This window comes from Scomber japonicus, chromosome 23 (assembly GCF_027409825.1).
Source record: "Scomber japonicus isolate fScoJap1 chromosome 23, fScoJap1.pri, whole genome shotgun sequence".
Classification (NCBI taxonomy): domain Eukaryota; kingdom Metazoa; phylum Chordata; class Actinopteri; order Scombriformes; family Scombridae; genus Scomber; species Scomber japonicus.
Window position 1 is genome coordinate 19,964,057 of NC_070600.1, and position 25,872 is coordinate 19,989,928.

General features: G+C 39.7%; 1 protein-coding gene across 1 annotated transcript; it reads left to right on the plus strand.

Annotated features, from left to right (window-relative positions):
- The first annotated feature begins 391 nt into the window (after positions 1 to 391).
- On the plus strand, positions 392 to 24,807 carry fgd6 (FYVE, RhoGEF and PH domain containing 6). The gene is made up of 21 exons (XM_053314146.1): positions 392 to 603; positions 3,104 to 5,132; positions 11,625 to 11,736; positions 13,510 to 13,577; positions 13,687 to 13,717; positions 16,799 to 16,950; positions 18,284 to 18,440; positions 18,815 to 18,902; positions 19,168 to 19,218; positions 19,338 to 19,396; positions 19,491 to 19,562; positions 20,174 to 20,242; positions 20,423 to 20,506; positions 20,917 to 20,996; positions 21,109 to 21,211; positions 21,291 to 21,437; positions 21,540 to 21,642; positions 22,258 to 22,352; positions 22,461 to 22,589; positions 22,678 to 22,826; positions 23,629 to 24,807. Exons 1-21 carry the CDS (start codon positions 594 to 596, stop codon positions 23,669 to 23,671), a joined length of 3,831 nt encoding a protein of 1,276 aa, XP_053170121.1. The 5' UTR covers positions 392 to 593; the 3' UTR covers positions 23,672 to 24,807.
- Positions 24,808 to 25,872: the final 1,065 nt, after the last annotated feature.

A 25,872-nucleotide genomic window follows, 5' to 3' on the forward strand; every position in this document is an offset into this window, starting at 1 on the left:
CCTAAAATAATGACTTAGTATCTCAAAAAAATGACTTAGTAACTCAAAATAATAAGATACTATCAAAAAAATAATGCCCTACTACTCAATATAATTACTATCTTAAAATAGGCTAATAGCTTACATCAAGCTCATACGTGTGTAGGCCTACTTTTACTTAAGTAGGATTTTTCAGGACTTTTACTTGTAACATAGTATTTGTACATTGCAGTATAGGTACTTTTACTTGTAATACAGTATTTGTACATTACAGTATTTGGTACTTTTACTTTCCTAAAGGCTCTGAGTACTTCAGCAGGAGGTTATTTTTAAAGGTCGTATACAGGAAGTTAGTCTCCTTGTTGTATCCGACTTGACGCTGTTGGGAAAAATCACCCGTGGCCAAAAAAACTTTGGGAAAAATGGAAAAAGCAACAGGCATGAAGTCTTTCTCCACGGATGCGGTGGCGAGATAAGGAACAAACAGCGATGGATCTGCATGTTTTTCTCCTTGAGGAGGATTTCCAAATGACAATGGTGTCGATGGAGGAAAAAACGCAGCTTTTCTCGCATTTCCATTGAAAGTAAATGGAGAAAGGAGCAAGTCGGGAGTCATGAGCACAGGTTTGTTTGGTGGGGGAGCTAACTTAACTTAGCAAAAATCATGCAAGCGTCTGTATTAAGTTATTAAAAATGCAAATATACGCGTTTACTACTTTTTATACTTTTTGTGGACGATAAAGGTAAAAACTGTCCACATCCAGCATCCACTCTATTTTTACACAGTTAGCCTAATTACAGTTTTTCTTAATAACAGCTTTTAAAAAAACAAGATAAATTAAAGAGGATAACTCTCAGTGTTGAGTGTTTTCTCAAAGAAAAATGCCATCCTAGCTCACGATACACAAAAAAATCCCCTTTTCCGTTTTGTTGCAGCTGGAGGGGGTTAAATCCTTTGTCTTAAACATCTGTCCTGCTGTTGATGCAGAAAGACAAACTCGATAATGAGCTACAGTGTTAACAAATCATGTGAAACAGTAGCGCAACTTTTGTCAGAGTGAATTTAATGCACTAAACTTGTAATCTTCATAGTTTTTCTGCATGTTTTTTTCCTACTACTCCCTCCACGACATGAGAGGTTTTTTTTACCTGGCTTCTCCAGAGAACGCATCAGGCCAAACTCTGTTCAAAAGTTTGTTAATTAATGCTTTTTTGGGTTATTATTAGGCTTAGACAACCTGACATGAACTTTTATGGCATCTTTATCATGTTATGGTGAAATCGGCTTATAAAATAAACAAGTTGCATTTGAATCTAGTAACTAACCAGCAATTAAAAGTGTTAAATTGACTCTTAATGCTGCTAAATGCTTGGGAGAGGTTTTAGTAAATAATGGCATCCAGCTGCTTTTTATAATATTAAAGGGTTTTTAGTTAATGCCGAATGAAAAAGTGGATCTAAATCATGCTTAATTTAATCTTATAGTTGTTTCCCACCTTATTTAACGTTTGCTATAAGTGGAGTTACATTAAACTGGCTTATATTTGAACAGAGTTTGGTGTTGGCAGCGCAGGGCAGCAGCAGCGTGTATTTTTGAGGAGGAGGAGGAGGGTGAAGAGGTTTTTTCGGTTGTTGGCCTTTTCGGAAACATCCGCTCGATGACTCTGCTTCTCGTGGTGTAGAGCGGAAAATATGGCCTACAATCTCACTTCATAGCTTTTTATAAGTGTGTGTGTGTGTGTGTTTTGTTTTGTTTCATCTTTATTTAACTAGGTGAATCTCAAAGGGATTCAGAGTGTGTCATCATCTACAAATATTTAGTTTAGAGCTGCAGGGTAACTATTAAATTCATCTCCAAGTGTTTTGGTAATAGATTAATCATTTTGAGTCATGTTCCAGCTTATTAATGTCAATATTTACTGGTTTTATGAGTCCTCTTTATGGCAGTAAAGTGAATATCTTTAATTGGGGACAAAATGATCATCATCTTGGACTTTTGGAGGCCACATAAGCAGTATGGTTTTATTTATTTTTTAGAAGTACAGCAGTAGGCTATAGTTTAAATGTATAAATCTACCAATAATAGTCTAATCTATCAATAGAGTGTTAGATTTAGTACAGTAGTAGTAACTATTGTTCTCTAAGATTTGTTGCCCTGCTATAAAGTTTATTACCAGCTATTTTGATCATTGATTTTTTTTCCAGCTTATTGATGTGAAAATGTACTGTTGTTTCTTTTGACAGTAAATTGAATATCTTTGCATTGTGGACAAAGCGAGACGATTGAGGACATCGTTTTGGACTTTGGGAAACATTTATCAACATTTTTCATAATTCTTCTGACATTGTATTGTATAAATCTACCAATGATAGTCAAAAATAGTCTCATTTAGAATTTAGAAAGCTTTATTGTCATCATATTTTACATATAATGAAATTATAGGTGCCACTCCATTTGTGCTTCAAAGACAAATTTAAAAAACATGACAACCAGATAGAGAAATGACACACACAGCTAGAAAGATGAGATGCAGCTACAATAGCACAATGTGTAAGGTATTGCACTTAAAATAAATAGAATAATCTCTCAATAAAGTGTTAGGTTTAGCAGTAACCTACTAGAGTAGAGAGAGAAAAGACACAAAAATGCACCCATAAGAAGAGTATTACAGAGTAAAAGTCAATATTTCTATAAGATGTGTTGCTCTGCCAGTGTAGTTTAAAAGCTTTAGAGAAGGAAGATATCAATTCAGTCGTAAATTTGAATTAAATTAAAACAAAATTTGAAGTTGTACTCATTTATCAGCTGAATGATTATTAAAAAGAAACAAAAGAAGCAGGAAATAACTGGCTTTATTTTTTTTTGTTTTAACATTGACACCCTAATTCTGAACTCTGAAACTTCTTGCACGTTCAGTCCAACCCCCAGTCTCTCTCCCCTGACCCGGAGCGTGACCTTTTGACCCTGGGCCTTAACCGCAGCTTGCAGCTGTCCGTGCTTATATTAGAGGAGGGGAGGATGCCTTCACGTGCTGCTGATGCATGATTCATATGTGAGAGGAAGGGTGTGTAAGCAACTTTTGACTTTCCTGTTAATCTCTCCTTCTTTTTTTTTAACGTGCAGGTGTGAAGAAGCCTCCGTTAGCTCCCAAACCTAAAATCCCTTCGACCACCACCAAGCCCTCTCCCCCACCCATCGCCCCCAAACCAGGTCTGCTCCCTCAGCCCTCTGTCGTCTCCCAGCCTTCCCCCGCCACTCTCAAAAGGACAAAACCGGCTGTCGCCCCTAAACCATGCATCCCCAAATCATCCTCAGCCTCCACCTCTCCACCTGTTTCACCCCCTCCTCCCAAACCCAGCGGACCCCTCAACCTCTCCCAGGAGCAGGAGGAGGCTTTAGACGACAACTTGTCGCTCCTCAACTCCAAAAATGGGATTTTATCAGCTTCTAATAAACGTGAATCAGACTACATCATCCCCACCTGCTCCTGTGGGCTTCAGGAGTGTTCTCAATGTCGGCGCCTCGAAAACGGAAGTGTAACCGAGATTGGGGGCGATTTGCACAAAGGCCTGCTGCAGAACGGGATTACCAAAGAAGGATTCGCGGAGAAGTCAGAAAACCGGCAGAAAGGAGCACCTGTGGAGAAGAATGAAGGTGGAGGGATAAGCAAAAAGCCAAGGGATAAACCCCAAAGACAGAGACACTTGGATCGGGGATTGGGGAGTAAAGATGCACAGGGGAAAGTTTCGGATGCTGTCAAACATCAGGAAAGAAGAAGTTTTGCTGCTGCTGAGCCTGATATCCCAAAACCTGGTCAAACAGAGGCCCCGAATACAGATTTACAAGACTCTACGTGGGCCTGTGATGTTGCCGGCAGCATCATTCTCTCCCCGAGCGTCACCCTTCATGAGCTCCATCCTGCCGAAAACGCTCAGGATGAAAGCGATGAAGGGTCGCCGGTAAGTTTACAGCCAGACCTGCAGGTCCCCGCCGCCCCCAGTAAGCCTCTCCCGGTCCCTCAGCCGCGTAAACTTAAAAAGCCGACCTTGGTGAGGCAGGATGGCGTGGAGGGCGGCGTCCAGGATCAGCAGCTGGCGGAAGAGCAAAAACAGGGGGTCGAATTGAGAGAGGCGGAAGGGAGTCTAGCTTGTTTGTCTTTTTGCTCAGAGGGCGAGGAGCTCCAAGAGGACACGTATGAGAACGATGCCGACGCACCCGTCCCTCCTCCTCGAGAGACTTCCCTCTCGCCTCGCCTCCACAGAACAGTCCACATGTTCCCCCCGCTACACAAAAACACCTCCCACTCCTTAGACCTGCTCTCACAACCCGAGTCGATGAGCCACAGCAAAGACGGCGAGGAGTATCGGGCGGCGGCGGAGGAGGACAACGAGGAGGACGGGTACGGCGACTTTGAGCGCTACCCCATCACTCACAGCCTCCCCAAGCAGATCAAATTCGGCTGCCACCCTCCTCTGGTCAATGCCAGGAAGGCCTTCTCCGCCGAGGACCAGCATTCGATGAGGGCCCCACCCAGAAAACCTCAAAGACACAGCCTGCCAGCGCCTCCTCCACCCTCCATTTGCCCTCCTGCACCTCCACATGCAAACACCCCCATGAGAGAGCTGCCCGCGCCCCCTCAGGAGAAAACAGCGTGGCGCTTCACCCGACCCTGCGTCACCTTCTTCAGCCGGCAGATGCCCACCAGGAGCAGCGTGCCACCAAAGAGCAGAGCCCCGATGCTGGGGGGCAAGCAGAGGGCGCAGTCCTTCTCTGCAGCTGATCTGGCAACGCGGGCCGACTCTCAAAAGAGGAGCCTTTCTTTCCGGAAGCTGCTGGAGCTCCGGCTGTCTGTCAAGATGCTGCCAAAGCTGCTGGCCAAGGGAGGGCAGTCCCTGGACTGTACCAGCGTGGAGTCTAACCGGGGGGAGAAAAGCCGGGAGAGGCCCAGTAGCTGTATCGGAGAGGTTGATTTCAGCGGAGAAGGCGGAGGGGGATCGGTGGAGTATGAGAACGTTCCTCTATATGAAGAGATCCCCGAATATATGAACCTGCCTTTTCACAGCGCGAGGCTCGGCTGGGCAGATGGAGAGGATTCAGACATCTATGAAGTGCAGGATCCGTATCACCGATGCCAGGACGATGAGTACGAGAGGTACGGTACTTTTACTCAAAGCTTAAAACTTTCAGCTTGTAATAATGATCACTTTTATTATTGTTGTTATTATTATTATTATGTTGATTTTTGTTCATATTTGTCTGGCATTTGTGCATTTATTAGAGGGATTACAGTATAAGAGATGACAGGAAATGATAGGAGCCAAATCCCTGAGGCCACCCCATCTTTATCAGTTATTTATTTGTATGATTTAGTAAGTGTTTAGTCTGTGAAGCAGCAGAAACAGAACAAAGATCCTCTCATTTATAGAGCTGGAAACTGTAAATATTTGGTGTTTTTCCCTGACAAATTACCTTAAGTATTAATTAGTTGTCAGTCTTTTTTTTAAACAATCCACTTATAGTTTAATAGACTAATCATTTCAGCACAAATCCTGTCTGTCATCAACTTTTTATTAACCCTTACATAGTGTTCATACTCTGACTCATAGTCTCAGGTCAAACTTGTACATTTACCTATTTAAAATGTGTATCAGCTGCACAAAACTAAAAAGAAAATGCATCTTATTTCCATTTTTGTAGATTGTGGTTCACATTAGAAAAAGTCTAAGCTATAAGAATATGTGTATGTATGTATATTGGGTATATTGGGAATCAGAAAGATGTCACACTGTAAAATAGGAACATGTGTCTTTAACAGTAATTATCAATGAATGAAGCAAAGAAAAAGACGTTTTTATACTAAGAACAATGGCATGACTGTGTTTGAGTGTGAGAAAAGGAGTCTAAAGTTAATATGGGCTGAGATCCAGACCCCGTCGTTTTACACTTAACCCCTCCGTTATCACCCTTTAATTTGCAGGTGACCTGTTACGTTATGCTACGGTGCAGGAAGCTGTTATATATGTGTGTATGTGTGTGTGTGGGGCAGGTTGCACACAGGTGACATGAGCAGTTTGTTGTTTACGTGAGTGTGAAAGTCAGCCCTTTCTTTGAGCCAGTGGCAGCGAATTTGAATAGAGCATTGATGTGCAGCAGGTCAGCCTGTTTTCCTGTGGGTTATTTTCAGTGGCCAGGGCAGGAAATGTCTGAGAATCGCAGAAACGCCACACAGCTCTTTAGAAACAGGGAAAATAAACCTCCAGCAACCACCAGCCTCCTCCTCCTCCTCTTCCTCCTCCTCCTCAGCTGCCTGCCCTCTCACTGTGTTTAGCCTCTTCTTAACCTCATCACTTTTTTCCTCCTCTTCTTCTTTTTGTATAGTTTTGCTCTCATCCCGGCGAGTGAACAAATAATCTTTTTTATGTTTGCAGAGGGGCTTCACACATGAAAAGATGTCATTAAAACAAACCCACTGAGATACAGATGGACTAAAAAAGAGGATGTTGAGCACATGACTAAATTACATTATCATATAAAAGATATGGAACATCAACAGCAGTCATATAAAATGTTAATAAATTACTACATAACCTCCAGATAACAAACAACATCTATTCAGTTGTTTCTTGGCAAGCTTTTCACTAAATTTCATTACACTTTATGAATATTGTATCCAATTTTATGAAGGAAGTCAGATTAGAATCACCTCTTTAGTGAAGATAAAAATAGTAATGTGCTGCATGTTGCTTTTCCCTACATTTTTTACTACTACTTTTTTTACTACTACTTGTATTAGTTTTTTCATTGCTTGTATTCTTTTCTCTGTATTCTTTCTATTCATGCTCTTTCTGTTTTTACTATCTAGTTTGCTGCTGCTATAATGTATGTTAATATTTTATTTGACCTTATCTTATAAATTTACATATCCATTTCTTTAACGGCTAAACGGTTTAATGATGTTCACCAACTAGCCCCTAACTTTATCTGCCTGCTGTTTGGTGATATTTTTGTCTGCGAAAATGGCACCTGTGATGTTGTGAGCCATAAAACTGAAGCAACCAGCTGAAATGCACCAAAACACTTAGAAGAACTGGAAAACTGCAAAGTCAAGGGTTTTCTGTGGGGTCGTCACTATGCTCACAACGATAATGGTCATTTAATCCATTTTTAATTTAAAGCTTTAAGAAGATCAAACATGTTAGATATTACTTGATAAATGGAAATATCCATCTCTTAAACAGCTGAATGCTCCACTATGTTCACATGGTAATCACTATCTTTACTTGCCTGCTGTTTGGTTCTGGGCAGGTTGTACAATGCTTATTTGGGGTGGGGGAGTGGGGGGGGGCACTGAAAATGTCACTTGGAGAATACCAAACTGAATCAAAAGTTTTGTGGTCCGTAAACAACCAAAACAACCAGCTGAAAGGCACCGAAATGTCAGGGATCCTCTGAGGTGTCTTCACTATGCTCACAATGATAATGGTCATTTGATCCATTTTTAGTTTAAAAGTAATGGTCAGTGCAGCTTTAGGAAGCTGAAACTTGTTGCTTGATAAAGGGAAATAGCCATCTCTTAAACAGCTAAATGCTCCTCTATGTTGACCAGCTTATCTCTAACTTAGTGTGCCTGCTGTTTGGTGCTGGGCAGGTCGTGTCCGGTGGTTATTTTTGTGCTTTTTTTCCAGTGAAAATGTTGAGAAAACCAAACAGAACCCAAAACTGTGCCGTTGTGAGCTGTAAAACTGAAACAACCAGCTGAAAGTCACCGAAACGCTTAGAAGAGCTGGAAAACTGCAGAGTCAGGGTTCTCCTAAGGCAAACATGCGGCCCACGGGCCAGATACGGCCCACTGAGGGGTGCGATCCGGCCCACTTGCCATCCAGTGCTCTTTTCCTTCCTACCTTCCTACCTTCCTTTTTTCCTTTCTTCGTTCCTTCCTTCCATCTGTCCTTCCTTCCTTTCTTCCTTCTGTCCTTCCTTCCATCTGCCCTTCCTTCCTTTCTTCCTTTCTCCCTTCCTTCTGTCTGTCTGTCCTTTACTATCTCTCTTTCCTACCTTTGTTCCCTCCTTCCTTTTGACTGTCTTTCCTTCCTTCCCTTCTTATTTCCTTATTTCCTTCCTTCCTTCTTTCCTTCCATCTTTTTAATGATCTGGCCCACATGAGATCAAATTGGTCTGTATGTGGCCCTTGAATGAAAATGAGTTTGACTCCCCTGTTCTTCGGGGTCATCACTATGTTTCACTGTTAATTTAAATATATAACAATCAGTGCAGCTTTAAGAAGCTCAAACATGTTGCATGCTGCTCGATAAATGACTGAAATAACTAATAATCAGAATTATGAATTAACCAACCAGTACATCCAGGGTTAGTTTTTTAAGCATAAGAAAATCACTCCCTCTCTCAGTCACATTCATGCCATTAAGATTCCATTAAGTCAGTCCGCTCTTGACAGTCGGCCCAGACTCGGGAGCTGTTCCCATGATAGATGGCACGGTTCCTATTTCCTCTGTTTCTGGTCCGAGGCAGCACTACAAGTGACGAGGTCAAGGCCATGACCGTGTTATGTGTCGCCGAGGGTTACAGCGGTGTAAAATGCGCCGTTTAAAAACAATTAAGACTGCTGTAGCCTGCTTCTTAATTCTGTCTGGTATGCAAAAGTGGTTAGAGGTGTGAGAGACAGAGAGAGAGAGACAGAGAGAAAGAAGGGAGAGAAGTGAATCTGTAGTGTTTCCCAGGCATCTGAGCCTGTTAAGTTTATGTAAGTAGCGTCCTGGGCTGTAAACAAGTGGCGCTCTGTGCCTGACCCAGAGTGCAGGAATGCTCGACTATAGAGAGAAAAGGAGCGTAAGGGAGAAAGACTTTGAGGAGAGAGAGAGAGAGGGAAAAAAAGGGGAGGAAGAGTGAGTGTATTGAATTTTGGTAAAAGAAACTGTGAAAGGATGTGGAAGGAAAAACAAGGAAGTTGAGAAAGTGGGCAATTGCTGATGAGAGAAAAAGGATATTTATTCTCAGCTATCATCTCTTTATCAGCTAACATCTGTAAACTCTACATCAGGGTTGTCAGAACTGGTCCACTGGATAACTTTGCAAAATGTGAAGATTACAGAAAAATAATTCCAATTTTTCACCATAAATGTCTTTTATTCTGAAATTTGACGGCAAAAAATGTTTTTTTAAAAATGTTATATCTTTGTAAAGGTGCCTTTTTTGTTAAATTAATAATTAATAGTTTTAATAAGATTGTTATGTTTATAAATAGTTTTATAAGTAGTAGTAGGATTTCTTTTTAAGGTTTCATAATTTTCAGTTTCAGTAAAATACATTTAAATAGTTATTAAATAATAATTATTATTATAGGTTATATTTGTCTTAGGTGAACTAGAACATGAAAATCTGAAAAAACACAGAATTGTTGAAACTGCTCATTTTTCACAGTACATAGATGGTTTATCATAGTAAAGATGTTATATATCATTTGTAGGTTATTATTTGATGGTTTTACTAGTTCAGCTCACTTGAGATCAAATTAGAAGTAAAATGAGTTTGACGCCCCCGCTCTTCAGGCTCTGCTGTGTCTTCTGATGTGATGACACATTAATTCCTTATCTGTAGCCGCACTTCATCTGAAAGCCGAATTCAAAAGAAGAAAGAAAGAAAAAAAAGATTACGAGAGCTGGATCAAAACATTAAATGACAAGACCCACTCAAACTGCATGTTGCTGCTTGTAGCGACCTGGCAGGCGCCGCTTTGTTTGTGTGTAAGCGGACCCAGACTGCGTGTTGTGTCGCCGCCAGCAGACGCGAAGGCTTGATGGAGATGCGGCGGAGCGAGTTCGGCATGCAGAAATACAGGTTTTAAAGCTCTGTGGTGAAAAATTTGGCTTGAAATGAGCATAGTGGATGTGATGTGGGCATACTGTAAATATGATATGATATTAAGTGGGTGATGAGCTGACGTCAGTATAGCAACATTAGTAAGATTTATAGATTTTCTGGTATTGATATCACGATATGGAAAAGACTGAAGTAAACTAACTAAACATGTAGCTTGCTATTTAAATTGGAGGAAAAAACATGACAATCCCCATCTTCATTTTTCATTCTTCTCACATATCCTGCATTTGAAAAGCACCCAACTGTATTTAAATCAATCAAATTAAGGCTTGATTCAGTTGTCTGCTTCCCACTCTTTAGCCCACACATCAAACAGAAGCCTCAACAATGATTTTAACTTCTCAATTCATTCCAATAAAAGTCTGTATATGTCAAAACTGGAGCCAATCAAACATAGAGAAGACAAACAACCATACATACTTATGGGAAATTTAAAGTCTCCAATTAACCTAAAGTGCATGATTTTTTGGTCTGCGGGAGGCACGAGGAGAACATGCAAACTCCACACTGTTAATACTGAATACTACTACTACTACTACTACTACTACTAATAATAATAATAACAATGTAATAATGGCGGTAATAACAATATTCAAGTCGTCATTTGGTCCATAAAATGTCAAAAAATGGTTAAAAATGTTGCACCAAAAAGTCTGCACACTGTATCTCCCAATGCAGGTATAATGTGAGGATAAATCATACCCGCATTGGGAGCTACAGTGTGCTGTTGTTCATTTATATGTTTGGGGTCCAGCACCTGTTTTTTATTTGTTTGTTTGTTTGTTTTTTAATTCCGGATGTGAGCCTACCACATAGCTTTTTCACTGGTTTTCTCTCAAATGTTTCATTTCATCCACAACCCCAAATGTATTCAGTTTACTGTCACAGAAGATTAAAGAAAACCAGAAAATATTCACATTTGAGTAGCTGGAATGAGATTTTTCTTTTAAAAAAGTGACCCCAGAAAAAGAGGATTCGAATCTCAAAAGAATTGGAGATTCATTTAAAAGTCAGCCTCTAATGGATGAATTGACTGATTGTTGTACCTCCACACATCATTTAAGAGCTTCTTTTCTTTTCGGGAGGTTTTGTTGTATTTTAGGGACATTTTTCAGTGTTCAATTTATGGCTCAAAGGTTTGTTTTACTTCAGTTTCCATTGTTCCACACTGGCGACAGGTTTTCCACCAGACTCTCTGCAGCCGACCGCTTCATCTGTCACGCCTCCACTGTTTGTGATTGTTTCCCTTTTTTTGTGGATGAAGTGGTTTGTATCTTTCAGCATTTTCTTCTCCTCCCAAACCCATCATTTGAGGAGTCATTCGAGTAGTCACACAACAAGCAATAGATGCCCCCCCACCCCAAAACCCCCCACAGCTTCCTTTAAAAAAAAAAAAAAAAAATCAGCTCTGTTGTTAGCGATATCAGACTGTGATTAACATTTCCTGTCGTAAAGAGTCTCTTCTGAATGAGTCTCAACACTTAGAGGTACTGACTCATACTATTATCTGTAAATATTATTGTGCGTTCAGTCTAAGAAGTCTCCTCCTTATTACACAAAACCTACACATCTTTAAGCTTTATTTATCCAAGGAGCGGAACTACTCTCCTCTCCTCTCCTTTGCTCTCCCTGCTTTGACTCACGGTCACATATTTTCTCTCTGACTGTCACAACGTCTCTGTTTGTGTGTTGTGTTGATTGTGTGGCGTCTGCTGCGTTTGCTTTTTCCTTTTTCGGGGGCGATCAGCGGCTGGCTGGGGCAGCACGTCCACTCCGAGGAGGAGGAGATCCACAGCTCGGATGATGAGGACAACAGCTCCACCTCCAGCAAGGAGAACCTGGACGTGGTCGACAAACAGGTGATTCACTCGTTATAAAGCAGTGTAATAGCTGAGTGATGGAGGGTGGGGAAAATAGAAACTGAAACTGAAAAATGACATTTCTATAGCATCGTGGCTGTAGTTTACACCAGCAGAGATTACCATTCATAACAGGTATCTTCTATACATATACATATTTAATTGATTTAATTAGTTAGGGCTGCAACTACCGATTATTTTCATTATCAATTAATCTACTGATGATTTTCTCAAGTAACAGAGTAAGTGTGGTCATCAGAAAATAGTGGGGGGAAAAACTATTGTTACAATTTCCAGAGTCAAAGTTGATGTGTTCATATGTCTTTTTCATGTCTGAGCAACAACACAAAAGCAAAAGATGTTCAATTTATCCCTCCTAAGGTCAACAAGTATAACTAGTACCTTAAAAGGTTGAATTCATACCTCAAAAATGAGGTACAATTTCATTTAAATTAGGGCCTATTGACCATAATTTCCAAAAAGTATGTGTAAAACCTGTGGAATTAAGTTGGAATGAAGTTAAAAGGTCCAACACAGAGATAGTTTTTACCCTCATGCTTTATAAACAGTCAAACAGGTCAATTTTAGAAAGTTGGATAGTCAACAGGAAGACAGGAGGGTTAATATCATGTATGACAAAACATAATAACAATGAATTAATATAGCAATTAAAATAAGTCAATGACAATATTTATAGTGCAGATTTAAATTTTTAGAGTATATAATAATTTCAAAATTTATAGAAAAAAATCATAGAATAATAAATCAATGAATAATAAAAAATGAAATAATAACAAAATAAAAAAATAATTAAATAAATAAAAAATAAATACTAATTATATAATAAATAAAATAAAAATAAAGAAATATTTTTAAAAATCTAAATAAATATTTAAAAAATGTTATTCCTCAAATGTATGTATGTTTATATTTTTTTAATTAATTTATATTACAAAGCTTTGGGAGGTCCAATCCCACAGGATAAGTAGAAAGTGTTAGAAGTTGGCAGACACCTGGGGCTACTTCCACAGAAAAAACACTCATGATGACACCAACGTATAAAACCGGTCGATCATTTACAGAAAACAACGGACAGCTCATAACTGCTGTTGACTGTGAACCCGCCTGCTGCCAAGTGAGTGTGCTGCCCGTCAGAAGTGGGTGTGTGTGTGTGTGTGTTGAAAGGGGGATGGTGAGCAAACACAGAAGGGTTACAGGTTCAGGAATAGCTCTTTTTTTTTTCCCTCCCTCGTTCGTCCTTTGTGACCCTCTCCATGATACTGTCAGCACCTGTGTCTGACGCCCCTCGAAGCTCCAGGGTGTCACTAACGCGGACTCCGATAGGACCGGTAGGACATTTCAGTCGAGGAGGGGGGTGAGGAGAAGGAGGGGAGGCAAGGGAGGGGGGGCCAAGGCCGCTGTCCAAATTAAGTCAGCGAGAGACCGCCTGCTTCCATTACCATTCCACAACACACACACACCATCAGAAAGAGACTAGAGAGAGGAGAAAGAGAGGAGGGTGGGGGGGGTGTTATGGTGTGGTGTGGTGGGGTGGAGGGGGGGTAAAGTGAAGTGAAGGGAAAAGTTGCTGCTCTACTTTCTAAGCAGCTCGGTCCCGATGTTTTTTTTGGTACCACAGTGAAGCAGGATCCGGTTTGATCTATCATGGTGATCTGCAGCGAGCCCGTCGTGAGTGAACAGTAGAAAAAAAAACTTGAAAGTGAAAGCGGTAAGTCTGCCGATCTTATCTGACCGGTCTGGTGTTTTTTTCAGCAAGAGGATGAGATGAAGAGGAAGAAGGTGGTGCACATCGCCCAGGAGATCATGAGCTCGGAGAAAGTGTGAGTGGTTTAATAATGAAGCAGGAACTCCTGTGTGTCACTGCTTAAAAAGTATATAGAAGTAAGTGTGCTGCAGTATAAATGATGTGTTTTTACTCTCTTTCATCAGGTTTGTGGATGTCCTGAAGCTTCTCCACATAGTGAGTGTTTTTAATTATTTAAAACTTACATTTAAGGAGCTGTTTTCCCTCCTTTCTTTAAATATGTGTGTTGTTCTCTATCTATCTATGGGAATAAGAGCGTCTAACTGGTGCTGACGCTGTGATGGTTTTGAATGGTGATCAAAGCTTTTTTTTTTCCTCTCAGGGATGGACATGAATTAATGAGCTCTTGGCTTGTTGTGTTGTCTTTGCTCAAAGTGTTTGCACAGAGTTGAATAATGCAGTTATTCCACAGTTGAAGCGGTGTTTTGGAGGAAGTTTTCTTTTTTGTTTCCTGCAGGCAGGTAAACACACAGGAACAGGTAGGGGAGGGAGGAGGTGATTTAATCAACCTCATCACTCAAAACGCTGTCGGACAAGGGTGTGTGTTTATGTGTGTGTGTGTGTGTGTGTGTGTGTGTGTAGAGCATGAGTCAGTTTAAATTAAGGGTTGGTCCGGCTCTGGTAGGGTGAGCTGTTTTAATTCCTCTGATGAGTTTAGAAGCTTAAAAATGGAAAATATATATATACAGTGGGGGAAATAAGTATTAAAGTACATATATTTCCAATGAGGATATTTACATGACATTTTCTCAAGACTCAAGAAATCCACACATATAAAAAAATCTAAACATTAAAGTCCATAAATAAAGTTATGTGTAATAAAGAATGTCGCCTTCAATACCCACTGTAAGTAAGTAAATGGGCAACATATCATCAATTTTCCATCATTTTACATTTTGATTATGTCGTAGCTTTAAGTTGAATTCTCCACATAGTTTGTTTAATTGACAATTTGAGTCCAGTTATCCATTTTTTTTAAGTGTTATTGGGGTTTGCCTTGCAGCTGTTTCCATGTGATGCTTTCTCGTAACCCTTCCATAAATTAATCCAGGATTTTGCAAAGGTGTTACGTAGCTTCAAATATTTACCATTATCTCTTTAGCAATCTCTTACCAATATGAAGACATGAAGGGGCAAGCCCAGAAAGAATAGCAGTGGTTCAAAAGGTGACTTTAAAGCCGGATACACACACTCATTTTATAATTTAATCATTTACATGGATTGGTTTGTAATTCATGATAGTTACTTTATCTTAACTGAGCATGAGGGTTTTCTTACAGTCACACTAAATGCTGTATTAAAGCATCATTATGTTACTTGTTTGCTTGTTTTGATTGAGGGATGAGTGGATCTTGTAGTTTTGGTTTGTTTTTTAAGGCGGAAAATGATGTAAAGAACTTACTGAACACACTGACATGGAGAAAATTCAGTTGTAACTTCTAATATCAGTAATTGTAAACTTAAGATGCAGCTCTATGTACATGTTTTGTCTTTGAGATCCATAAAATTCAATTTTAAAAAGCTCACTGATTTGAGTTTAGAGCTGCAATAATTTGATAAATCGATTAATCGACTAACAGAAGATTTACTGGCAAATGTTTTTATAATCAAATAATCGTTTTTGTCTTTTTTTAGAGCAAATATTTGTCGTTTTCAACTTTTCAAATGTGACAATTTAATGCTTTTCTTTGTTAAAAGTGAAAGTAAACTGAACACATTTGAGTTTTGAGCTGCTGCAAAACAAGTTTAGGGTTAAACATTTTTTCACTAGTTTGACGTTTAATAGACTAACTGATTAATTGGCTTATCGAGACAATAAGTGGCCCTTCCCTGTTTTTATCAGTTTTTTTTTAGGTCTTGTCTGTTAGCTGTAACTTGTGACAGGGAAGCTGTGCCTTTGTTTATGTGTACTTGAAGGGCAGAGCCTGTTCTAGGTCCATCCTGTCCTCAGGGGGGAATCCCAGGTGAGCGAGTTCAGACAACCCACACCGAGAGTCGAGGGTCCACCTGTCTGGCTGCCTCAGACGCAGCTTTAGTGAAACCACCAGCAGGATTAGTAGAAAACATGTCTCTGTGGCCGACGTTGGGGGGGGAGGGAGGAGGGGCGTCGAGTAGAGCTCTGTCCAAGAAAAGAGGTCAGCTTGCATTCTTCTCTATCCGCGGACGGCCCGGCCGCGCAGCAGCTGCTTCCTCAGGCCACAGAGACGACCTCCAGACACACACATACCAAGATAATCCAGTGTGTGTGTGTGTGTGTGTGCGTGTGTGCGTGTTTGCCTGTGTCTGTGTGTCTGTGTCTGTGTGTGTGTGTGTGTGTGTGTGTGTGTGTAATATATGCTGTATGAGTGCAGGTGGGTGCGTGGGCTGGTGACTATGTGTTCATACTTGTGGCGAGTCATTCAGCTGATGTGTGTCTTTTAATGTTTTTGTCCCTTTTGAAGTCGGTTTATTTGTTGCTAACATCCGACTCTGTGCGTGTGTGTGTGTGTGTATGAGTGCGTGTGTGTGTGTGTGTGTGTGTGTGTGTGTGTGTGTATTAGATTTTAACACGATGATATTTACCTGAAGGACTGGAGAAGGGCCTGAAGTGGACAATTTTGGCAGATTTCCATGTAAACTGGTGCTTATAAACAATAAATATATACACAAGTGGTGCACGCAAGCCAGGAACCAGAGTGATACTGTCTTATAATTAATTCATCATGATATAAATTTAGAACTTCTGAACCACTTTTTAAGCTAAACCCAATTTGTATCCATTTTTGTTTCTATTTACATTTATTATGAAGTTATTTGTTACTTTTAACAAATAAACTCACTCAACTTACATAAGACGTACTTAATGTGTGTGTGTGTGAGTGTGTGAGTGTGAGTGTGAGAGGAAAAGTTAACTGGGACTCTGGGATCCTACGTGGCCTCCCTACTTCCTTCCAGGTGGATGTGAGTGTTGGCACGCTGGACAAAGTCAAGAGCGCTGACTCAGCTGTGCGTGTATATGTGTGTGTGTGTGTGTGTGTGTGTGTGTGTGTGTGAGTGAGTGTGTCATGAATTTCGTGCAGGGGTGTGGGGAGAAGGGTGTAGGGCAGTTTATGAGGTGATAACCAGGTGTTCCTGTTCAGCTGCAGTACAGTATGCTGTCATGTGTCACCGCACCCTATATACAGCTGTGTGTGTATGTGTGTGTGTGTGTCTCAATGTGAAAGTAATGCTAGAATTCATCCTCTTGTGTCCCCACAGGACTTCAGGGATGCTGTTGCCAAGGCAACCCGCCAGAATGGGAAGCCGGTGGTGGACGAGAGGATCCTCTGCCAGATCCTGTATTACCTGCCGCAGCTCTACCAGCTCAACAGAGACCTGCTGAGGGAGCTGGAGGAGAGAGTGGCACACTGGTACACACACACACACACACACACACACACACACACACACACACACACACACACAATGACACATTTTTAAGAGGAGCTTACTTTCAGCGTTTTGGTCACAGTTATTGGTGATGATAAGAGGTTTTTACAGCAGCTTTATGGCATGTGCTCTCCACAGTTTTACCATGTTATAAACGCCACTTATAAAAAGTCAGTAAAAGTGAGAGGGGATTATCTAAACTGTCTGTTGTAAATGTCAGATTTTAGAGCTGTTTCTTGGTTCAACATTGATCCTCAACATGGCCTTTGATTTATATCTTATGCACAGTTTTACACTGCAGTAAAGAACAATGCTGCTGTCAGTTCAGTGAGGGTTTGTTTACCCATGTTACTGTCACATGTTGATAATTGAAATGTTACCATAATCTATTAGAGTAATGGCACAGTAAAACTTGAAGTCCCTCAATTTAGCATTCATAAGCAGTATATAAACATTTACTATATGTTATATTATTTTATATAATACATGTGTTAAACAATATTGTAATAACGTCGTAAGATATAAGGACGTTTAAAGTGTTTAGTAATGCGCAGTATTACTATGTATATAAAGGAAGGAGGGAAGGCAGGAAAGGAGGAAGGAAGGGAGGAAGGAAGGAGGGAAGGAAAGGAGGAAGGTTGGGGGAAGGAAGGAAGGAAGGAAGGAAGGGAGGAAGGTTGCAGGAAGGTTGGGGGAAGGAGGAATGGAGGAAGAAGGAAAGAAGGAAGGGAGGAAGGAAGGTAGGAAGGAGAAAGGAAAAGAGGAAGGGGGGAAGGGAAGAAGGACGGAAATTAGGAGGGGAGGAAGGTAGGGGGACGAAAGAAAGAGAGAAGGAAGGAAAGGAGGGAGGGAGGGAGGAAAGAAGGAAGGAAGGTAGGAGGGAGAAAGGAAAAGAGGAAGGATGGAAAGAAGGAAGGGAGGGGGGAGGAAAGAAAGAGAGAAGGAAGGAAAGAAGGAACAGTCAAAACAGATAACAGACAATTTGACCCGGCAGGACGACAGGAAGGTTAAGATGACATCATTGTTTGTTATAAACTATTTATTATATGTTTGTAGTGCTTATAAATGCTAAATAGGGAGACTTAAAGTAGAAGTGTTATCTGATACCCAGAAAGTCACAAAGAAGGAAAAAGGATGAATAAATGAACACAACTCTGCAAATATTATTGTTATTTGTCACTAAGACTGGTTTCTCACCTTTTGACAATAACTAAGTTCATAGCTTAATTTACTTTGTCCTACCTGCAGTCAAAAGTACAAAATGTTTTTTTTTGCTGTAGTTGGTTCATTGTCTGAAACGTATTTTGTCGACAGGAGCGATCACCAGAGACTGTCAGACATCTTTGTGCAGAAGGGTCCGTACCTGAAGATGTACTCCACCTACATCCGCCAGTTTGACAACAACGTGGCGCTGTTAGACGAACAGTGCAGGAAAAACCCAGCGTTCACCGCCGTCGTCCGAGAGTTTGAGGTACAGCTGGACATATAGTTGTGTTTTTTTATCATTACATTTGACAAGAAACACATATTTTACCAACTTTTAGCAGGACTATATGTTTCTTTTGTCATTTTCTGTCAATCTACAAAGAAATTAATCAAATAATCACATCTAATTATCACCATAAGCACCACTATTATCAACCAGGGGTTTTAGTTAGAATACCTTATGCTCCATTTTCTTCTAAATTCTTTAAGTACTACTTTAACCAGTATTTGTTATTGTTATCAGTAGCAGCCATCAGAATATCCTGCCCTGGTATTTCGAAACTGTTGTGTCTGCATATGTGGGTTTGCAGCAATGTGTGAAAAACAACTTATGGGTTTTTTTTTTTTTTTTTTACTCAGATGAGTCCAAGATGTGCCAGTCTGGCTCTGAAACACTACCTGCTGAAACCAGTGCAGAGGATCCCTCAGTACCAGCTGCTGCTCACAGGTACAAACACACACTCACTCCCTGTTTGAGTTTGTTGTAGCAGCTCCTGCACACTTCAGGTCAGCGGTTTATTGAATTATGGTGCTCTTTTATTGGCAGCACATGAACTCAAACTGAGGTCTTTCTGTTTTGGTTTCATTGGGGTTTTCTACTGACACCCAGTGGACGAACACAGTGGCAGAAACCTGTGGAAGGAATAGGCTCCGTTTGCAAAAACAGATTTCCATCATTTAAAATCATGTGAAACCTCTTTGCTCTTTTACAGATTATCTCAAGAATCTTCCAGAGGACTCAGAGGATTATAAAGACACACAAGGTTAGAAAAAAGGACAACATTACACCCAAGAAAACAACACAGGGACAGAAAATAAATATAAAATACCTTAACAATCATCTCATGCCAAACTTAATGTTTCATCTGTGCTACTCATGCAGCTGCCCTCAGTATAGTGAAAGAAGTGGCCAACCACGCCAACGATATTATGAAACAAGGGGTAAGAAATGATTCTACTTAAAACTTTCATTTATGAAGCGATGGTCTGCTTTAGCCTCACGTTTCCTCTCAACTCTGTTCTGTTGTGTTTTCAGGATAACTTTCAGAAGTTGATGCAGATTCAGTACAGCCTCAATGGTCACCATGAGATTGTTCAGCCAGGCAGGGTAAGTCACAAAAATGCTGTTTGACTCACTTTTTTTTTCTTCTGTAAAATCCAACCCAAACTAAAGCTGATAACTCCTTTAAGCTTTTAACAGTGGGAGAATTGGAAAATGCCATTAGACATAAAAACATTTCCCACACATTTCCCACACTCACAAACAACACTTATGGCAGTTGTAGACTGTGTAATCACTGTAATCACATGAATTGTGTGAATTTTATGCATGTCTATGAAAGCAGAGGTATGTCGTCATCCATCTGTGCCGCTCTAATGATTTTATAAGTCACACAAACTGCAAAGAACATATCAAGGGTCTAGAAGCACTGTTTTGGATTTACAACCACAGATTTCACAATTTTTCTTCTGCCCCAAGACTTTAATCACCTTTCTTTCCAAAAATACTAATTACACCAGTATAGGACTCACATCAAACGACTGATAATATCACACACAATGACAAACCTTCCTTTATTCCCCAAATGTCTATCTATCTCAGCGTTTCCTGTGCAATTATATTGTGTCTCGTTTTTAGAGTAAAAAAATAAAGTTATGAATCAGACACTGGGGTTTTTAGCTGCAGCCTGTTTAAACCAAACATGTTAATATTTGCAGGTGTTTCTGAAGGAAGGCACTTTAATGAAGCTGTCGAGGAAAGTCATGCAGCCGCGGATGTTCTTCCTGGTGAGCAATAAGTCAATAAGTGTCTGGAGACTTATAAAATCTGCTCATGTAATACTTATACATTTTGCTTTCCTGTCTTTACTCTCAAATCAGTTCTTTATCTTGCATATTGACATTTTTCTTGTATCTCTTCAGCTGTATTTTGATTTTAATGTTTACTGTTTTTTTATGTTCCTCCAGTTTAATGATGCTCTCATGTACACTACTCCTGTCCAGTCTGCCCAGTATAAACTCAACAGTGTCCTCTCTCTGGCTGGGATGAAGGTTAGAAACACACTGATGATTGTTCAGTCACTTCTTATTTTAATCTTTTACATTCAAGTTGAATTGAATGTTCACACAGTCAGTTTTCCCTGATGTAAAAAAAATCTTCTTATTCACTTTTTGGAGCTCATAGATCTCTTATTTTCATATTTTATTCTCTAGTTACATGTCCTTTGTTTTATTCATTGTGTTTTTAATATTCATAAGATATAATATTACATTTTTATCATAGCTTCAGCTCAGTTACTTACAAGTTCATGTACCACTGTTTTTGATGCCGAGTCCCAAGAATTTACTCCAGCGAAACACGGCTTTAGTGAATTATTGATGCATGGAGGCCGAGTCTGCAGCAGCATTGCTCATAAATTTTCAATGTTACACAATCAATGTTATTTCCTCTTGTTTTCCAGGTGAGTAAGCCCAGCCAGGAGGCCTATCAGAACGAGCTGAACATTGAAAGTGTCGAACGTTCTTTCATCTTGTCTGCCGGGTCAGCACTTTAGTCACAACAGCCGACAGTTGCATCAGATATATCTTATAATGAGCTGAACCGCTTGTGTTCGCTTTAGCTGATTGTGTGTGGTTTTTTTTTTACTTTTTAGCTCGGCTACGGAGAGAGACGAATGGTTAGAGGCCATCGCCAAGGCCATAGACGACTACACAAAGAAGAAAATCACCTTCATATCAAGCCGCAGTCAGGAGGAGGTATGACTCAAATATAAGATTCAAGTATTTAAATTTGTTTTAAGCCACCCACGTTCACCCTTCGTCTCTCTCACTTCAGGCTGTTGAGTGTGTTGTTGACAGCGGTGCTCCGTTGGGTTCAAAAGCTCCAATCTGGATCCCAGACCTGAGAGCCACCATGTGTATGATCTGCACCTGCGAGTTCACGCTCACCTGGAGGAGGCATCACTGTCGCGCCTGTGGGAAGGTCTGCACCGCTACAACTGCTCCTACGAAAAATATTATCTAAGTGCCACCCCCCCCTCACCCCCACCCCATTCTCATCGCGGTTTTAATGTGTGTCTGTTAGGTGGTGTGTCAGGCATGCTCCACTAATAAGTACTACCTGGAGTACTTGAAGAACCAGCCAGCACGTGTGTGTGACCACTGCTTCGCCAAGTTGCAGGAGAACAGTGAGTAAAATAGTTCAGCACAAAATCAGATTTAAAGGATACGTTTGGAGGTGATTTACAGAGATTTTTCTTATTGTCAACAAAAATGAAATAAACCTCTGTTGTACAAAAAACAAAACAGCACTTCAGTTATACACTATAAGCCAAAATGATGTCTTTTTAACACAACAAAATGTATTTATTCATATTTTTTGCATCAGGCATTAATCTTGTGAAGTCATATTTTGATTTCCAAAATCAATATATGACAGTGTATGCTAGAAATACTCACTAGAGCACAAAATGTGTCTGCCTCTAAAATATAGTCCACTCCCCAAAAAAGCACTATTTCTTCCTGTGTTAGTAATGCTTGCTAACAACTACAGCAGTTATAGGAAATTACTGGGCAGGTTTTAAAAATGAAATAAAATATTTCTGAGCTGTCTTTAAATATTTACATTGGCTGTAGGAGTCAGGTGGTTTAGGACGGAGAGTTACAGACAGGCTGGGAAAGTCGGAAAAGCATTTTTGGTGTTGGTCTTTTTACAGGATTTGTTGATGATAACAAAAATATAGAACACCACCATGTAAAACCATGTTGTTTTGTTCTTATAACTAAATGTCTTTCTTCTTTAGGTGATCGTTGTGCCTCTACGTCAGTCTCTCCCATCAAATCTGGAGCTTTCTCCTTCACAAGAAAACAGAAGAAGATTCCTGCTGCACTAAAAGAAGTGAGCGACACAAAAACACTCCAGTTTCTTACTCAACTTTGTTTTTGGGGGGATTTTTTTTGCATCTGATGTGAGGAGATTTATTTTGCTTTCGCTGTTTTTTTCCAGGTGTCCGCCAATACAGAGAACTCGTCCATGAGCGGCTACTTAAACAGGTCAAAAGGCAACAAGAAGCAGTGGAAGAGGCTTTGGTTTGTCATTAAGAACAAAGTCCTGTACACCTACGCTGCCAGCGAGGTATTCAAACTTTATGATTTGGTGTTTCTTATGAACTATGTATGACTTTTCTCCCTTTTTCTTATCGAGTAATTATTTCTCCCATCAGGATGTGGCAGCGTTGGAGAGTCAACCTTTGCTGGGTTTTTTCCTAAGAGAGGAGAAGAACGGGCCGGCTCAGAAGCTGCAGTTCAAGCTGTACCATAAAAACACGCTGTTTTACATCTTTAAAGCTGACGACATCCCCACAGCACAGAGGTAACGGAGTTTAAAAAGCTAACAAACCAACAATTAACTTATTTACAATGTGTCCAAAACATATTAATACGCCACACTATTATACTGGACATGTTTCTTCATTGTGTAAAGTTTGGTCATGTTAGTTTGTTTAGAAGTGGATCCAAATCAATCAATCACATGTGCAGAGCCAAACCAACAATTAACTTGCTTTATGAGTATTGTGTGTGTATCCGGAGACTGATGTATCTTATTCCTCCAATATTGATCCAAAACTATTAAAAACACAATAATAAGCCGCACTATTACACTGGGTGACATTTACCTTCGTTACCTTCATTATTTTGTTCAGAAACATCTCCAAAGACTTATAATGGTGTCATGTTTTCAGTCTCCGTAGAGTTGTTCCTTGTACTTCTTGCCTTTGTAATAAAGTTATTTGAGAAATTTACAATGTAGAACAAATTCAAGAGGTTGTGATACGCTACTACTCTCCTGAGGGTGAAAATGTGATCACTATCATTAGTCTTTGGAGCCGTTTCTGAACAAACTAACTTTACAGAACTCTTTATAATGAAGGAACGTGTTACATAGTGGAGTTGTGTGTTTTATTGACTTGTTTTTCATATTTTTTGGACAACAGCGGAGGTCTATGGCACAGAGAAATAAGCTGTATCAGGCTTTAATATACATATATAATAGTAATACTATATAGAATAACTCCAGCCCTATCCTTTAAATTATACTGACACACTGTTATTATGTCAATTTTAAAGTGTTTTCTTCTCATTTTCTTTCTTTCTTTGTGTTTTTTAATCTTCAGATGGATCGAGGCCTTCCAAGAGGCGATGATTCTTGAACAGTAATCCGCCTTTTATTTTTAATCTATAGCAGTGAAGTCGTATCACAGCCCCGGAGCCAGTTGATAAGACAACTTACGACCCCCGACCTCACGTCGAGGGGTCACCAGCTCAGGAAGGACTCCGGGATGAACTGTTAACTTTTAACATACTGTCTGTGGAAACCAAGACTGCGTTTTACCCCTCCTCACCCTCCTCAAAGAACTGGATTCTTCTTCTGCTCTCTAAACATATTTCTGTCTACAAAACGGCGACTGATGCTCAGCAGTGCTGGTTGAGGTCAAGAGCTAATATGTGTGTCACAGCTGTGGGTCAAAGGTCAAGTCCAGAAGCATGTGTGTGGAAGTGAGACAGAACAGTTGTCAAGGACCATTTAAATCCCAGGTAATCCTACGACCTCTGAAGTCCGGGAGGGGATTTTTGTTTTTTGTTTTTTTAAAAGAATCAATCGAATGAAGGAATCACTTCTTTTTTTTTTTCTTTTTTTTTGTGAGAGTTAAAATATGCAATTCTGTCCACCTTCAGTCAAAAACGTCGATATCGGCTTCTTTTAAGACCTGCAGTCAGTGTCTATTTGTTCAAGTAAAAAATCTACAAAACACACACACACACACACACACACATAAAATGGTAAGATGTTTCAACTGAATCATGGGTGCAGAGTATCGCTGACGTTTGTCCATGGATTGAATGATGAAGGTGGGATCTTACTGTGAAAAACAAAGGCTTCCTCTACAAAGAAACACAAAAGGTCGGATGTTCTGCTCTTTTCGGTCGATCTCTCTGGTTTAGAGATTTTTTTCTTTCTTTCTATCTTTTTAGATTTAAAAAAAAACAAAAAAAAACATTTTAAGTCGTGAGTAAAAAAAAAAAAAAACAAACGTCCTGGAGAAAACTGGAAAAATGTCACGATTAATAATGTAGATATATTTTTCATACAACTTTTAAAAAATAAATATTATCTTTACCTGTTTTAGGTGAAGGGTAATATTGTGTATATGAACAGAAAAGAGCGACATTGACCTTTTTTTTTTTTTTTATATCAAAGCCAAGAGCTAATATTTATAAAGTAGGAAGAGGCTGATTTTATTGTTTAAAAAGCACAGGCTGCCACTTTTCTTCTTTTTTTTTTCTTTGTTTTTTTGGGAGTCAGGGTTTGTTAGGAAAGTATTTTTCCATCAAAACCATTTTTTAAAAAAATTGTGTTACACCATTTTTTTTTAAAAAGCAGAAAAAGCAAATACTGTGGAAAGTATGCATGAACTATATTTCTTAGGAAATGCTCTAAAAGCAAGAAGACATTTTTGAATTATGGTTGTTTTTTTGCAGGCTTTTATGCCTTAATTTTGAGATAAATTGCAATAATATACTGTAGTTGGTGCTCTGTTTAAAAGTATTTACATCCATATGGTCACATTTAGGCATCCAGATTTTCATGACTACTCATTTTTTTAGTCAGGGTACTTTTGGGGGATCTGTAGATTTTTTTAAAACAACAAAAAAACTAATATTTCAGGTGTTCATTCTCAGTTGGATTGCCGTTTGTTGCACTACTCCATAACACCAAATTCCCACAGTTGTAGAAATCCTAAATCCTCCTCCTCTTATTTTAGTTGAAGGAATTAAATAAATAAAAGGCTTCAGCTCATTTTTATCTGATTTTAGACTCGTGAGGATAAATCTGCAGCAGCCTGAAAACACTAAAAAGTAAAAAGAAGCCCAGCATGCATACATTTTCTTCATGATTGTACATTAACAGTGACCATTTTAAAAAAAATAAACATCCACAGCTCTTACTCAAGAGTTAGGGTCGTCTCCTTTATAAGCAATGAGTCTAAACTGTCAGGCAACAGTTTTTAATAAAAATATATATAAATATAAATCTTGTTTTTATTGTGTGTTCATTGTTCACTTCAAGGGATGAAACTACTGTGGTTATTTACAGAGAGACGACAGATGTATGTGGGAGTTCAAAGACTGTCACATGCATCTGTTAATGAAGTCTGGCTTTCTTCTTGAGCCGCCGATCAAAGCACTAGTTTTTAAGAGATAAGATTTCTTTTTTTTTATTTATTATTGTACACCAAAGCTCTTTAACATCCTGCTCCAGTTGTATGCTCCATTTCTTTCCCCCTCCGCAGTGACATCGGACCGTGTTAAATCATTTCTCGTGGGCAGCAGCGAGTCGAGAGGCTGTTCTCTAATTA